At 34.7% G+C, this 17429-nt stretch overlaps 1 protein-coding gene across 1 annotated transcript; it reads left to right on the top strand.

The window, feature by feature from the left end:
* Positions 1-10336: 10336 nt before the first annotated feature.
* LOC132759775 (glycosyltransferase-like protein gnt13) lies at positions 10337-11862 on the top strand. Its single transcript, XM_060751621.1, has 3 exons — positions 10337-10478; positions 10680-11432; positions 11855-11862. The coding sequence occupies exons 1-3, from the start codon at positions 10337-10339 to the stop codon at positions 11860-11862; spliced, it is 903 nt and encodes a 300-aa protein (XP_060607604.1).
* The last annotated feature ends 5567 nt before the right edge of the window (positions 11863-17429 follow it).

The raw sequence follows: 17429 nt of genomic DNA, 5'->3' as shown, positions 1-17429 counted from the left end.
TGATTGTTGGATACAGTCTATCTCCCTTACTATTAAAAGGGAAAAACTAAGTAAAACCGAGGTGCATTGTACTGGTGCTTTACACCGGGCACTTAAAAAAAACAGGGTCGCCTCTGGAACGGGGCGTCTTCTGTATCATGCACTATCCCCCGAAAAATAGTATACTAACAATCTTCAGGGGACGTTGGTCATATGGGCAACCGGTACCAACGATAAAAAAAGTTTGGCTGATGGTCCTCATATTTGGAGTGGAGGTTTGTCATGACTAGTAGATGACCCCTATTGATTTTGGGGTCAGTAGGTCAAAGGTAAAGATCACAGTGACCTCACCATGAAAAGCTTGTTTTTAGAAGATATTTTGTGTGTAACATTGTCTCATTGACAACTACAGGGTTTACTCAATTCATGGACCCATGGGTCATATTGGTTCTGCCCCATGGCAATGATATACATGTATTCGATTACAAATTTACTATGCATTTTTTATACACATTTAAAATCTAATGTTATAATATTAAATTGGCTGTGTTTAGGGGGGGGCATACATGTTTCACAATCATATCTTGTCAACATCTGCATTGCGCTACTCTACACGTATGGCTATATTCAGTGTCGTCACTCGAACTCATACTCCACTCAAACTCGGGAAAGGTTTCCTTAAGGACGAATTGAGGACGCCTTGGTCAAGGTGAACTCAAGTGTAGAATTGATATTCATCCTCGACTTACCCGAGGAAGGTTTGATCAGCAAATCACCCGTAAAATCACTGTTATAGGTGATCTGTTCAATAAAATATACAATAATTACATAATTCTTTATGTATATCAATTGGATTTCAAGATAAGTATTGATTTGAAAGTATCATAAATATGAGTTTGGTACAGACATCATTTGTACATTTACTTTTGAAAATGAGCAAGTGGTCTGAATACAATAATAATTCATCTATATTTAAATTATATTCTTGCTTCTATCATCAAATTGCTGAAGTCTATCGACAGAATTAATTTATTCTACGATTTTTGAAAATGTATTAATCAGGTTTTGAGTTATTTTCACGACTAAAGCGCAGTTTGATTATTAGTGAACACTAATATAACTTGAAAATGTGAAACATTTTGGACAGAAAAAGAGGTATGCTTATTTCTACCATATTCATTTATTCAGTTGATGCACATAAACTAATAATTTTCTTAACAGTTGATGAATTTGTCTTTACGTACAAAAATTGTTGTTACTTTTAGATTGGTACTTTTGAATATTCATAGAATTGTTGTGTAATATGATATACTCTCTAGTCACGTGGGTTTAACTCAGTGTAGATTTGTCTCTCTGATACCAGTTTAATAGAATGCGTTAATATGTAAACATATGCTCTAGTACTTAGATATTTAACAGTGTTATGGTTATAACTGACCATCGTCATTCAGACAATAGTACATGGTGTCAGAAGTAAAAACAGAAGAAAAACATGGACTAACATTAAATTGTAAACAATGAGAAGGATTTACATTAATTTGTTAAAAAAGGACTTACATTCAATTGTAAATTAATGAAACACTGTTGATTGGATTAACAATAAATTGAAAATTACAAGCTGGACTACATTAAATTGTAAAGAACTAAAGCATTAAATTTAAGAAGAAATTGTAGAAAAATGGCGAAGTTACAACCTCCAGAAAACTTTGATTTTTCAAGCCCAAATAAATGGAATAACTGGAAACAAAGATTTTCTTTCTACAGAACAGCTTCAAAACTTCATAAAGAAGATGAAGATATACAAGTCGCTACACTGGTATATACGTTTGGAAAAGAAGATGACAATTTATTAAAATCTTTTGAACTATCAGAAAGTCACGCAAAAAAGTATGGAAATGTCTTAACAAAATTCGACGAACATTTTAATCCAAAGAAAAACATAATTCACGAACGAGCAAAATTTCATAAGAGAAGCCAAATGCCAGGTGAAACAGTAGAGACATTCATTAGATCTTTATACGTGTTGGCAGACAACTGTGAATTTGTTGCCGATATGAAAAGCGAGCAAATAAGAGATCGAATCGTAGTTGGAATATTAGATACAAATTTGTCAGAAAAACTGCAGCTTGAACAAGACCTTACTCTCGAAAAATGCGAAACAATGGCAAAATAACAGCGAAATTGTTACAAACCAAATTCGATCACAACAGGATGTAGCTGTAACAGACGAAATTCGTGGCGGGGTAAAGCCAAAACGAAGTTCGGTACCGCAACCACACGTTTCTCGACAGCAGGATGCGATGCAGAAATTTCCGGGGACACAATCTAGACAATCGAAGAAAATCGATAATAACGTGTTCAAATTGTAATAAATATCATGCACGAGGACATTGTGCAGCGTTTGGGAAAGAATGCCGGAAATGTGGACATTATAATCATTTCGCAGCGTGTTGTAAAACTAAAAAAGTACATGAACTGTGTGCAAATGACGCATTATTATATTTAGGAACTATTGACTGTGTACCAGATGAACTTTGGACAATAAAACTTCAGATACATATTTATTAGTAGTAGATTACTTTTCACGATATATAGAATTATCGAGACTTACGTCAACGTCTTCGATGGCGGTAGTTGAACATTTCAAGTCAATATTATCGAGACATGGCCTATTCGATACTATAGTTTCTGATGGAGGGCCGTAATACACCTCTGATGTATTCAGACTGTTTTGTTTGAAATACGGAATCGAACATGTAACAAGTAATCCAGGATATCCCTTAGGGAATTCGGAAGCAGAACGCGCTGTTCAGACTGTAAAACGCTTATTGTCTAAATGCGACGACCCTTATGAAGCGATGATGATCTATCGTGCGACTCCTTTACCGCACAATGGTTTAAGTCCGAGTCAAATATTATTTGGTAGGCAGATTTAAAAACTCTTCCACAAGCACCACATAAACTGCTACCAAGAATTATAAACTATAAGTTACTTCAAAATAGAGAGATGCATACCGTGCTAACGCTAAACAAAATTATGACAGAAAAAGATGTGCACAAAATTTGCTTTCATTAAAGGAAGGGGACGGAGTACGTGTAAAAGACATGAATATCGAAGATAGAGTAATTAAGAAAGCTTCGCGACTACGATCTTTTATAGTTGAGACACCGAAATCTACTATTGAAAGAAATAGCCGTAGTTTAGTTAAGTTGCATAAACGAGTTGACTTTGATAAAGAAATAGATATTCCTTTCAATGAAAATTATAAGACCTCAAAAACTTTATTGTCAACAGAACCAACTAATTCAGTGCATGTGTAATTACTAGATCAGGCAGACTGAGTAAACCCCCAGATAGATTAAATTTGTAATGTTGTTCCTGATTTAACAAATGATTACATGTTGACAGGTTTTAATGATTATTCAATAATGTGTGTTTAAAAACATAATTGATATTTAAACATTTTCTCACAGAGTTTAAATTTGTTGTTAATGAAATATTTGAGGTAATAAATGAATGAACTTACAAGCTTTAGTAAGGGGGTGTTGTGTAATATGATATACTCTCTAGTCACTTGGGTTTAACTCAGTGTAGATTTGTCTCTCTGATACCAGTTTAATAGAATGCTACAATATGTAAACATATGCTCTAGTACTTAGAATAAAACTTATATATATTTAACAGTGTTATGGTTATAACTGACCAAATAGTACAAGAATTGTGTCTTGAAATCTCTTCTGATGATGCTGAACGTCAACGACACTGGGATGCACAGGGGTATATATTATATCGATTATATATCACATACGTTACCCATTAAGATATGTACCCCTATGTCTATATAAATGTCAGAACTGTCACACTAAACGACTGGTGTAAAGCCCATACAACTACGCGTTTTCATTGGCTTAGATGTCTTTGACACGACTGACACGAGCCTGAATGTCCATACCATGCACTTTCCTTGCCAGTCTGTTACGAAGCTTTCAACCGATTCGCATCCGACGAGATTTTGGCTGGAACATAATCAGGTAATATAAATTTCAACTTTTTTAGTTTATTTTTCTAAAGTAATTCATTCATGATTATTTAATTATTTATAGCTAGCCTAGTTGATATATTTCTTCAGAGCTCCTTTGTACGATCCAAAATTCAATTAAACGCCGCAACTAGATGATAAATCAAGTCATTATTATCCATGGCTGTACGGAATAGTCCGTAGACAATTCTGGAGATACAGTATGTTCATATAAATACTGCAATATTCTGATCGGGACATAGATGAGTGCAGTATTTTGTGCGCGATATTAATACGAGAAAGCATGCTCTTGACAATAACTTGTCACGCTCTCGTTATCTCGCGCACAAAATATAGGCATACACGAGAGTACGACATTAATGGCTGCGTTTGATTCGAGACTTTTGTCACTTTTCACGTTGGTAAATTAGCGTAAATGTCGCTAAATGTCGCACTCGATAAGAAGGTTAGTTTCGAATCTAAACAATACAAAATATTACATAGAACAAAGGGGTTGAGTCGATAAGGGCATGAATCGGCCCCATAGAGGAAGCAGATGAAAACTAGAGATTGAGAAATGATTTAATGTGATTAAAAAGTGCTGAAATTTTGATTTAATTAAGATAAAAGATTGGGAAATTATGGCCGTTCGAAAATCACTGATTTTCCTGATTTTTTGCTATTGACGTCGGCTGTGGGAAGCTAACTGACGTCAAACGCTCTAAAACACGTTATAATTGATGCGTCTGGGTTTTCTTTCATTGAAACCATGTCAAAAACTCCACAACGTCAAAACTTCCCTTTATTTACGAGTTTTAAACAAAATCTAATATAATTTATAATAATATATATGTTTAATTTTCTACTGTCGTTAAGATCGGTCCATTGCGACGTATCAACGCATGGCCGTAGGACAGTGGGGGCTAGAGGGGCTAAGCCCCCCCCCCCCAATAATATCGACCGCTATTGTAAATCATATGCAATCCCATTCCCCTAATGATTCGTTTAGCCCCGTCAAAATTCTTGAAAACTCTTTAAGATGTACTATATATTGAAGACGAAATTAGTGAAAATAAGGCAAATATACCACTAAAATGGTGATGACTAAACAATACGTTGGTCCAAATGTGTGTGACAAGTTTAGCCCAACCCTCTTCCCCCAAACAATCCTTAAACCGTTCCTACGACCCTGCAGCGTACAGCTTTCTTGTACGATTTGATCGGATGATCAAATGCAGGCAGACATTTTTTGAAATACTACAAAATCATCCTTTGTTTTTCATTGCAATAATAAAGGTGTGCTATATATTCCTGATGCACATGACAAAACGTACACCTCTGAGCACCCGGAAACGTTAATGCATGGGTTTGTCCCTCCTGAAATTAAATACATTACATGCCTTAACATATGAGTTTTCATCATGTCATGATTTGATTTGAAAACACTCAATAAGGTTGGTCGGATATTGTAATTATGTGCAAGCTTTATACCTGCCATACACAGACCCTTATTCTGATGAAGTTCCACGCATGGATCATAAACAAGCATAACATGCTATCTCACAAGGCTCTTTTAGGTTGGCTACTCATTGCTAAAGGACGATGATTATGATGATGATGATGATGATGATGATGATGATGAGTAAAGGTGTCGTATAAGATTGGTCAAATCTACCTGCCAATGAAACGTATGTATGACGAAATTAATACGTCATAATTATTCATTTTAATAACAATGGAAGTAACAATGTGCACTCACAGGCGGCATTATCAGTGTTTGGACACCCCATCCCTATCTGCCCCTGGACCCCTACTACAACCCTGAAAAAAAATTCAACACTCTAAGGCTTACTATAAGGTACCAAATACAAAACCACCGATGAAATTATATAAAAAAAAAAAATTCCACTATCAAAATTATAGTTATAGAAAGGTGTAAAGCCTACTATATGTCCATTTGCCAAACAATGTGGAACACGGGAAATCGTCGTTTCGGCGACTGAGGCGCATTCCGGCGGGATTTCGCTGCATCATTCATTTACATCAATAAAAAGAACTTGAATTCCACAGCTTACTTAATGCAAGTCCAATGAATATCAATATTCTATCGATTTTTTCTATTTCACGGTAATTTTTGACTTGTCGTTGCCATTTTGGATTCTGATACCTGTGTGTTATACGCGATCTGATTGGACGTCCAATTTGGCTCGTCCAATCAGATCGCGTATTTCAACCCAGGTATCAGACTGCAAAATGGCTACGACAATTCAAAAAATTCCGTGAAACAGAAAAAATCGGAATGATAGTGATATTCGTTGGACTTGAATTACATAAACTTAGGAATTCTAGTTCTTTTTATTAATGTTAATGAATGATGCAGCGAAATCCCGCCGGAATACGCCTCAGTCGCCGAAACGACGATTTCCTGTGTTCCACATTGTTTGGCAAATGGACATATAGTAGGCTTTACACCTTTCTATAACTATAATTTTGATAGTGGAAAAAATTTTTTTTTAATATAATTTCATCGGTGGTTTTGTATTTGGTAACTTATAGTAAGCCTTAGAGTGTTGAATTTATTTTCAGGGTTGTAGTAGGGGTCCAGGGGCAGATAGGGGTGGGGTGTCCAAACACTGATACTGCCGCCTGTGTGTGCACTCAGTAATGCAAAGGGACTTTTTTCCTGATTTGTCCAGATGTTTAAGCAAAGTGACGAAATGCACCGTTGAACATATTGCATTGGAAGTATGTTTCGATTGTGCATTAATTTGTTATGTTTGTTTTTAAATCTATCAAGTGTGTGTGTGTTGGTTTTCTTTACTGGAATTCCTGGGATAGACTTATAATTATGTGTTGAGGAAAATGTCATGTATCGGAAGTTACTGTTTTAAACATTTTAATTGCAGAGACATTGAATTCAAAATTGAAACCAGAACATATCAATTTATATATCTTTCCAAATAAGGTGAGTTAATAAGATTTTACGGAATATATTTTTTTGGATGCACTGTGGTACAAACTGTACTCTAATCTGATTAAGAGACGAATAATAAACAAAGAAAAACTGATTCTCAAATATGACTTAAACGTTGACATTTCGTAAAAGCACTTGTCAATCAATTAATTATTGGAGAGAGGCTGGCGTCAAAATGACGTCATGGTAACGTCAATGATAGAAATTCGCTTGAAAAAGACATTTTTGTTCCTATTTTTTCAAAAGTTAGTTATCAGCCCACACTTTACGAAACTTAAAATTTTCATAGAATCAAGAGCAATTTTTCACGAAACGTTTGGACATTAAAAATAAAATTTCGTAAATGTGTGTTGATATCAAAATCTCTATCAGAAGAGGATAGGTCATTGACGCGTAAAACGAAATATGAGATGTCATTGAAGATGATTACTCCCGTGAAATGATAAATTTATCAGATTTTTCCTACGCTGTTTGTTCTCAAATTTTGAACAAGACCCATGCAATGTTAGTGATCAGAAATTGTGATTAAATTTTAAATAGATTTGACGAATTTTCAATGCTAATACTAAAGTTAAGCCATCATGTCCTAATTTTTGGACGTGAGGATTTTACATTAGCTTGAAATATAATCCAATAGAGTGAACTTGTAATGTTAGTTCGATTATTAAGAAATACAGCTGTAGTGAAATAATGAATCTTTAGTTAGTTTCAAATGGGGCCATTTCTATATCTAAACGACTCAAGCCCTTTAACTTCATAGCAACCACAAGTTGACACATAGCAACCTTCTACATACATTTGTATTCCCACAAACCATCCTAAGGTCCAATGCAAACAACCTTCCGCCCTTAGCAACCGTCTTTTAGTACATAATATCAATATAGCACCCTTAGCCACCGCTTGACTGCTTATGGCAACCACTGTCATGCCCCTAGCAACGGCTTTTTGGTCCATAGCAACATTTAGCGTCAGTCGATTTTTTGCGACGTTTAGCGTCAGCGTTGCGACATTTAGCGTCAGGGCAAGTGCGACGTTTAGCGTCAGTGTTGCGACGTTTAGCGTCGATTGCATGTTTATTCTCATAACAGATTCACCGAGACAGGGGTGATAACTAAACATATCTGGTTATCTATTTCAGGATTTGTCCAACCTCTTCGCATCTAGTATCATTGGGAACAATCTAAAGTTCAATTTGCTGTTGTTGAATGAACAGGATGAGTTTGATCTTAAGGTAATACATGCATTTTTGTTCACTTGACTTATTATCACTATCTCAATCTGTGTAATTTGCCAATAGTCCAGATAACCGTCGGTATGCGAGGGTTCTAATACCGTGAGGCGAATCAAGCGAGGAGCAGGGGGTCTGACCCCCTTAGAATTTGAACATTTACGTTTGTTAAAAGAAAATCGTAGACAATTTTGACAAAAGTGGGGTTAACTACTACCTCATTCCTTTAAGGATCCCCCTCGGCAAAAATCCTAGATCCGCCCATGTTCTGCATTGAAATTAAAAACGCCTTTGTTCGAAATATATGTAGATCAAGATGAAATAAAAATAGATTTGTTAAATGCAATAAGTTTTTTAATTGTAGTAAATATTAATTAAATATTAAAGTTGTACGAACTCTACTTAAAAAAACCACTTTACAATTACCACCCTATAATGTACTATAGTATAAGCATGCCACGAAGTATGAAAATCACTATACGACACCTTAAGATATTCACTGTATTACGTACATGTTCTACATGCATAACCACTTAATACTTATCATGACCATTAACCGACGTACTTTTACCACATCATGACGTACAATTAGTGCTGTATGACACTCTGTTACCATGTAACGAGGTATAAAAACCACTATATATGACGTACTATAACAGCTTTACGACACACGATATCCACTATTCGACGCATGGTAACCACTCTCAATATGACGTACAATAACGGCTTTAAGAAGCATAATCACTTTATACTAAGCATTATGACCACTTTACGACGCACGATAACAACTTGCGACGTAGGATAACAATTTTACGACGTACGATAAAAATTCACGACGTACAATAACGACTTTAAGAATCACGTACTGTAACCACCATATGGCACACGACAATCACTTTACGACGTATAATAACCATCATACGAAGTACGATAACCATAACTATAACAACGTAGTAGTAGACGATGTTTTCTAATATTATTCACTTATTTTCAGATGTTTGTGTGTAGCTGCTGTTGTTGCAACATTGCAAGCGGTCAAAACATATGGGTGTTTCGGATCTGTATCTGTGACTGAATATAGAATACTGCATGATTTAATAGACGGAACATACAAAGTCCCGGTCAAGGAGAGGACCAGTACTGAAAGAGCATTAATACGGCGGTATTCAAGAGCCAGACAAAATCTTCAAGTAATTGATAACAAAATATATTATAACGGAAAAGAGCTCTTACATGAAAAGAAATGTAAATATGTTGTCAAGGAAACAGTCACAAAATGTAAAGGCTCGGGCATTCTCAAAGTGTATCATATTCTGAAGAGAAATAATCAGGAATCAAAGAGAAAATGGTACAAGCAGAACGTAATTAGTTACCTGAATATCAAAAGAAAAATTTAAAGTTTAAAAACAAGGCCGCACTTTAGCATGTAACTAGTAATAACGTTCATGATGCTCTACAAATAGATCTGGTAGATATGTCTAGAGACCCAGTTATTCATAAAAAAATTAAGTCCAAATACATTTTAAGTGTCTTAGACATTTTCAGTTGGTTTGTTTGGCTCAGACCTTTGCCAAATAAATCTGCTATAGCAGTAACAATTGACAATCATATTTTCGGAATTCGGAAAACCTAAAATAATTCAGCATGACTGTGGCAAAGAAATTAGCGGGCAAGGCAAAAACTAAAAATTAAAGACATCAAAAGCCGCCCATATCATCCTCAATCGCAAGGTAAAGTGGAACGTATGCACAAACATTTAAAACAAAAAAATTGCTTTCGACATATCAAATGTAAATAAGTTCGGTGTTAATTGGGCGAAAAGATCGCCAGTCTTCCAAAATATTCTTAACAACGAACCCAAGGAATGTCTTGCTTGGCGTTCTCCATACGAAGTGTATTATGGACGGAATCTCACGAACAAAGCAGAATCTTCAAGTTGCACAAGAAAAAAAAATTCGTAAAATTAGGGACGATGCACAGGCAGCAACATTTAGATTGAATAAAAGAAACGACAAACCAGTTCAAACCACGACTTACAAAATTAATGAAAGAGTAATGGTAAGATATAAACCAAAAGTTTCATTAAACAAAAAGAAATTTGTGGTTGATGGTTTTATAAGAAACAAGAATAAGACTATGTATGAGGTTGAATTCAAACTACCAAAGGAGAATACATCTAACAAAGAATGGGTAAATGTAACTGATATAGCGACGCTTCCACCAGAATGTGAGAAAAAAATAAGACGAAACCATAAACAACACTATTACATTCAGAAAAGTAAGGCTTCATCTTTGCGAGATCTTCAATCGGAATTTGGACTTGACATCGGTTATAATCCTCCGGGAAATGGCAATTGTCAGTTTTCGGCCATAGCATTTCAGTAAAACAATATTGGTGTTTTTAGATCTGAACCAACATTGCGCAATGACGTTATAAGTTTCTTGAGGAGGAGCTCCTTTTGGCATGAATCAATTACAGAATCCCCGACAAATGATCTATTCCGTATTGGACAAAATGCGGAATATGGTGATCACATTACATTACAAGCAATTACAAATATCTATAATGCACAGATTTTAGTTGTTTCAACTTTAAACAGCAGGACTACATTAATAATTCCAAATGGTCTCCCTGACGGCGAGGTAAATGAAAATTTACCTATGATCGTTCTAGGTCACTATCCCGAAGGTGAAGGGGAACATTATGTAGCCCTAAGCTATGACAAGAAAATAGTTCGAAATATAATTTACGAATCAGAGCAGATATATTTTGTTGAAACTAATAGTGATCATGATAGCAACAATGACACAGATAACTTACCAAGTGATATCGATACTGCCAATGATAATTTGGATATCAATGACACAGAGAACTTACCAAGTGATATCGATACTGCAAATGGCAATTTGGATAACAATGACACGGAGAACTTATCAATTGATATCGATACTGCAAATGACAATTTGGATAACAATGACACGGAGAACTTACCAAGTGATATCGATACTGCAAATGGCAATTTGGATAACAATGACATGGAAAACTTATCAAGTGATATCGATACTTCAAATGACAATAATTTGGATAACAATGACACGGAGAACTTACCAAGTGATATCGATACTGCCAATAATAGTGTTAGCGTTACTGCCAATGACTTGAATAACGATGATATTTCTCTGCGCTCACTTGTCGAAAATATGCGACGTCGACGAAGACCGATTGCACCGAGTTCGTTCATATTTACAAATATACAACTACTTATACAAGTTAATATAGGGCGATACTGTATAAACGAAAATCCGGCAATAAGATACGTCTTAAGCAGATGTCATCTTAATAGTGTTGTGCAGTTATGTGACATTTACCTACCTAGAATTTACATTTCAACTGATACAAGAAAAGCATTGATGCAAAGCATCAAAGGGCGTCCAAGCAAGAAATGCAGAAAGTGTCCCTTATTATGTTATCGCTATTAGTGAAGACCCCCTCTTAAGGTATCTGTTCACACTTAGTAAAAATATGACACTGGTTATATTACCATGTTGATCATGTTGAGCATGTTGTTTATTATACAATAATTGTAATATCTGTTTTATTATAAAAAATACAGATTTTATGAATATTGTTTCCTCTCTTTTTTTGTGTTTTAGGCTATTAGTGCTATTTTAATACTGAGTTTTTACGTTTAGTACTCTTTTTTAATTAAAATTGTAAAATAAATTTTAAGAATTCAATTGTCATATTGACCGACGATTATAAGTCAAAACTTAACTGGAAAAAGTCAGTAAATAACGGCTAATCTTTCAATATATAATATTGTTTATTTTTAAACCATGTACATGTATATTTGTATTTTTCTTTATCATTTTTTAAAATATCAATTTATTGTAAAATTCATAAAATCTAATCTGTAACTTTGAAAAATTCCTCGGCATCTTTACTAAACACGAATAACAAATAAAATAAAATGTTTCAAAGTTGATAGTGTCATATTAATACCATAAAAATGTACCTTTTTGCTCAATTATTGTACATATTTATTGTTTTTATCTCATATAGAGTTACAAACTAAGTGACAAACATTTATTTGGGAAAAAAGCTTATTTATCTGTAAAAAATTGGTTCTTTTCTGAAACGATATCAAACATCTACTCCAAAACCGGGAGAGACCGGGCAATAAACGTGTGATTCTATTCGCCGGTCACTAGTAAATACCGGTCAAAATGGACCGGGAGAGACCGGGAATTAACGATAGGAGTACATCCATCTATATATAGATTTTCGGAATGTTTAGGTAGACAGTAGACATTTAGGTCATCAACTTATCATTCTATGTACTACAAAATGATAAATAAAAAAACTGAAGAGACGGAAAAGGTTATTTCATTTGAAAATGTTTGCATTGCGAAATTCTCCAGTTCGCTATTCATTGTACATATCGCGACATTTCATTTTTAATTAATAATAATCAAGCACCCTCATACCGATCGGAATGATCGGCTTTTATTAATACCGACTAAAAGGCTCGAGAAGTTGCTGTCGCCCTTTCACAAAATCTGATTTCATTCCATAAAGGGGCGCCGCGCTTCGGCGCGGACGCCAATAATGCAGGATGTGCCGAATGTTGTAAGCGTGAGACGACTTTTGCTGAATTTTGGTCGGTTCAGTGGCCTAATATTAGAAATCCGAAATATTATAAGAGAATCCAGATGGGCCGAATGCTTGGTTGCACCTTCGGTTATGTACTGATGCCCTTTGTTGGTCCGATATTGCAGATATATGGTACAGAAGACCGTAAGAAATGGCATCGGTACATTACCGAAGTTGCAACCAAGACATAACCAAGTGTAAACCACTTAATATATGTGTAAAAACAGTTTAAAGATGAAAATATCCATTGACAAATTGTGATAATTTCAAAATAACGTGTGTCGAATGGAGAAGAAATGTTAAAAGTTTTTGTTAACAGATTAAAATAAATATTACACAGTATTCGAATAGTAACATTATAATTGCTATATGATGGTGTCATTTAAACATTTATATTATTATACCTCAATATATCCTTCAATGTAAAACTCCCATAGGGCTACAATGTGTTCTGATCGAATATCACCCTCCTAGAATATATTCCACGGGGAATATTTCTTATATCACCTTGGATCACAAAACTCTTACATAACTCATTTATGAAGCGATAATGCCTTAGTACTCAGTTAGCATAATATTATTTATTTCCTAGTCTGTCTGTCTGTCTGTCTCTTGCTTTTATCTATATACATTATACTTTTTTTGTGTAGATCGAACATTTACAGATCAAAATCGCTATAATTGTGAAGTGATGATCTGTATTTCTTTCAGGCAAAGACTGCTGACCTAAGGGTTTTTTTCCGGTATAATAAAATAAATAACACATGGCTGTCGGGGTGATAGAGGATATTGCCAACAATTGAACTGGCATATTACCATCGGCTGCGCCTCGGTGTAATATACCAGTTCTCGTGTTGACAATATCCTCTTTCACCCCGAAAGTCATGTGTTAATTATATATTATTATACCTCAATATATCCTTCAATGTAAAACTCCCATAGGCCTACAATGTGTTCTGATCGAATATCACCCTCCTAGAATATATTCCCCGGGGAATATTTCTTATATCACCCTGGGGCACATAACTCTTACATAACTCTGTATTCATAATAGCGATTATGCCTAAGTAACCAGTTAACATAATGCAAAAATATACATACTAACACAATTTAAATAGTTTATAAAAAAATCTTTATTTAGCAAAGAATCCCACGTGGAAAGCGAAAAGTTCGTGCGAAACCGTTACAAGCTAGTACATGTTCACGTGTATAAAAATTACTACATATGAAAATTTTATAGATAGATGATTATAAATAATTGTAATCTGGCATCCATTAATAATAATTATAATAATTTGATTTTGTTGTTGTTATTTATTTTCTAATGAAGAAATAATGATATGTCTGTCTGTCTGTTTGTCTTGTTTTTACCAATACATTTTTGTGTTTACAGATCATAATCGCTGTAATTTTGAACTGTTGATCTGTATTTTCTCTTATGAATGTTTTGGAACCTAAGGTTTTTTTCGGTATAATAAAATAAATAACATATGGCTGTCGGGGTGATAGAGGATATTGCCAACCCTTGAACTGGCATATTACCCTCGGCTGCGCCTCTTACACCACTCTGTATTGATAAAAACGATAATGCTTTAGTAACCAGTTAGCATAATGCAAAATGACAGCCATGTGTTATTTATATAATATTGTTAAGTTAATATTTGACATATAAGTAATTTTTAAATATACATGTTGGTATCCAACCAGCACAGCAAGAAAACATACTATTACGTCAAGTGTCTATTACGGTGGCACAGATGTGACACATGGGTGTCTTTATTTATCTTGTTCACACGAGATATTATCTTGTTCCCACAAGATATTATCTTGTTCCCACGAGATATTATCTTGTTCCTACGAAATAATTATCTTGTTCCCACGAGATAGTATCTTGTTCCCACGAAATAATTATCTTGTTCCCACGACATAATTATAGCCAATCTGAAGCTGTAAAATGGTAATATAGCAGTTACTTCCCATTATTTAGTTGAACATTTACTTGATTATATATACATTATATTCATGTATAACCATGTAGGTTGATCTTGAAAGTGCCACACTGTAGGGACATACAAAACCTTAACTACCAATTACTGGTAGTTAAAAGCGCATACCCTCGTCTTGTGACGCATTTGCATGCAAACTGATCTGGGTCGACACTGGAGGGATACATGTAAGTAGCCTTTCAAAACTCTGTATTTATAGGGCGGTGGCCCCGCAGTGGCGTTAATTCCACCACTCGCGAATTAGTAATAATCAAATACAAGTGTCTTAAATCAATGTAGCATGAAAAGGACCGTCTTCGCAGTCACAAAACCCATTTAACACGTGTTGCGTATATGCTTATAACGACCATTGTCGAACCATATCCCTCGACAAGCAAATGCGTCATCCTGTCAAGATCTGCACTGTTCGCTGTTGAATCAGTAGGTCAGATTTTAACTGTCAAAGCAGTTAACCCCTTGATTAGCTCACATGGTTTATACAGGTAAACTGCTTTGTTTGCCAGATAGAGTTGCATATTTTTCTTAACTTTTGACCAATTGACAGTAAAGGAATATGCAACTCTGTCCACGCCCCTATACCGTTCACAAACTTTCGGGACGGACACTTAGACACTCGGACGGACAATGGCAACGCTATATGGGGCACAAAAATATTGAAGAACACAAGCAATGCTAAAACGTATTGCTTCGGTGAGTTAAGAAGGCACATGCCCCCGCGCCCCATCCGGATCTGCAACTGGCCATGCACAATAATGTATGATAAATTTTACGTCGGGGGTAAACCAGAGGGTAAAATCACGGGTTAGTTTGATAGACTGTTACAGTATCCAATACAATAAATTACAAATAAACATATGAAAAGTTGAGACATTTATCGTTAACCGATTTGGACATTTATGAGCACCTAATTTGTTGCGACATTTTTCGTTAATTTTTGGACATTTATCGTTAAAGGAGTTTTGGACATTTATCGGCGATTGAGACATTTATCGTCAATTTTTGGACATTAATCGTCGTTTGGACATTTTACGAAGTTTGGACATATATCGGCGCTACAACATGCAGTGTCGTTAAACGGTAAACACTTGTAAACGGGACTTTAAAATATTGCTGTGCCACGGGAGTTCCGTCCATGATAAATATACCTATTTATTGTTTGGCAATGTTGACATGAGACTCATTAATTTTCGAAAGCTTTTTCGTTAGTTTCCGTAATTTATAACAGTTGCTAATTGATTTTTATTGATAGGAAAGTTCTCATACTTTATTTCATACTAATATACATGTATATAATTTCAAATTATACAGTCGTACAATGGACGATTGGCATTCACAAAAACTCAGAAGCAGATCTAGTCAAGTATCGAAATTAATGAAATCAATAAAAAATAAAGAACATAAATATTTTTTATTAAGATTCGAACCTATACCTTCAATTTGTTACTTGGAGTCTTAACGCCTCATAACCGAGTCTAGTTAGGCAAGTGTTGTTGTTTCGGTAACTAACCATGTGTACCGTTTACAATACTTTAAAGTCCGTACATTTACTTCGGAATCCGACAATTACCGACAAAAGGTCATTGAATATTCAAATGTCTCGGGGTCAATATTGACAAATAATATGAGCGTATTTCCACGTATTATAAACACAGCTATAAAGCATTAATGTCCCCAAGATTTCAGGGTGTTTTTTTATACTAATCGCTGTAATATTTAGAACAGTAAAAATTTCCAATAAATGATGATATAGTTTGAAATTTTATAGAAGCGTTCAGACCAAACATGTTTAACCAGCCATCTGTACATATACAGGATGATAAAATAAATAAATATATCATATATATAATTTGTAGATCTAGCAAATAGCAAATTAAATGGTATAAAAATAGGTAATAAAGTCCCTAACGGGCCTCTGTAATAAAAGAGCAAATATCTTTTTAAGATATACCAAAAACATTTACTTAATAATGTTTTATCAATGATTATATTTTGTTGTTTATTTTCAGAAACATTTAAATGGTAAATATGGAAAAAGGTCTTGAAAACAACAAATCTCTACAGCACGAACCAGATATGTTTGGTTTTGGGAACAACACAGAGGGCTTTCATATAGCGTCTGACCATGAGTTTACATATATTTCGTTTAGTTTGGGTTGCTGCATTATCGTGATAAATATTTTTACCATGTGGCAGCTATTTCGACATAGGAACTGTATCAGTGTAGATGGGTTCTGGCAACAACTTGTGTTTTTATGTTTTACAGACATTCTCTCAGGAGTGGCAATAGCACTTCCGTATTTCGGCTACCTTTTCATTGCCATCCATACTGACATATATTATGCCTTCTGTAGCATTGGGTTTATTTTATTTACATTATCAATTACAGCTTCAGTAGGTCATTGTTTTATAATCAGTATTATACGATACATGATTATAAAATATATAGACACACCGATAACGATGTTGAACAGACATGGTACATTTTTTATGATTATAGGCAATGTTTTTCTTTGTTTTGTAACTTTTATTTCGTCTTTGATGGTTGTCATCATTCGCTTTGGTTTCCACT

This window comes from Ruditapes philippinarum, unplaced genomic scaffold, assembly GCF_026571515.1.
Source record: "Ruditapes philippinarum isolate M1 unplaced genomic scaffold, ASM2657151v2 ctg38_1_1_1_1, whole genome shotgun sequence".
Lineage (NCBI taxonomy): Eukaryota > Metazoa > Mollusca > Bivalvia > Venerida > Veneridae > Ruditapes > Ruditapes philippinarum.
Note: the sequence above shows the minus strand (reverse complement) of the source record. Positions and strands in the feature narration are given on the sequence as shown.

What these genes read in the sequence shown, in the direction of transcription:
- LOC132759775 (XM_060751621.1), top strand. Translation starts at nt 10,337, where the DNA reads ATGTATGAGGTTGAATTCAAACTACCAAAGGAGAATACATCTAACAAA. An exon ending in ACACTATTACATTCAGAAAA is followed by an intron (nt 10,479 to 10,679) that starts GTAAGGCTTCAT and finishes AATCAATTACAG; the next exon opens with AATCCCCGACAAATGATCTA.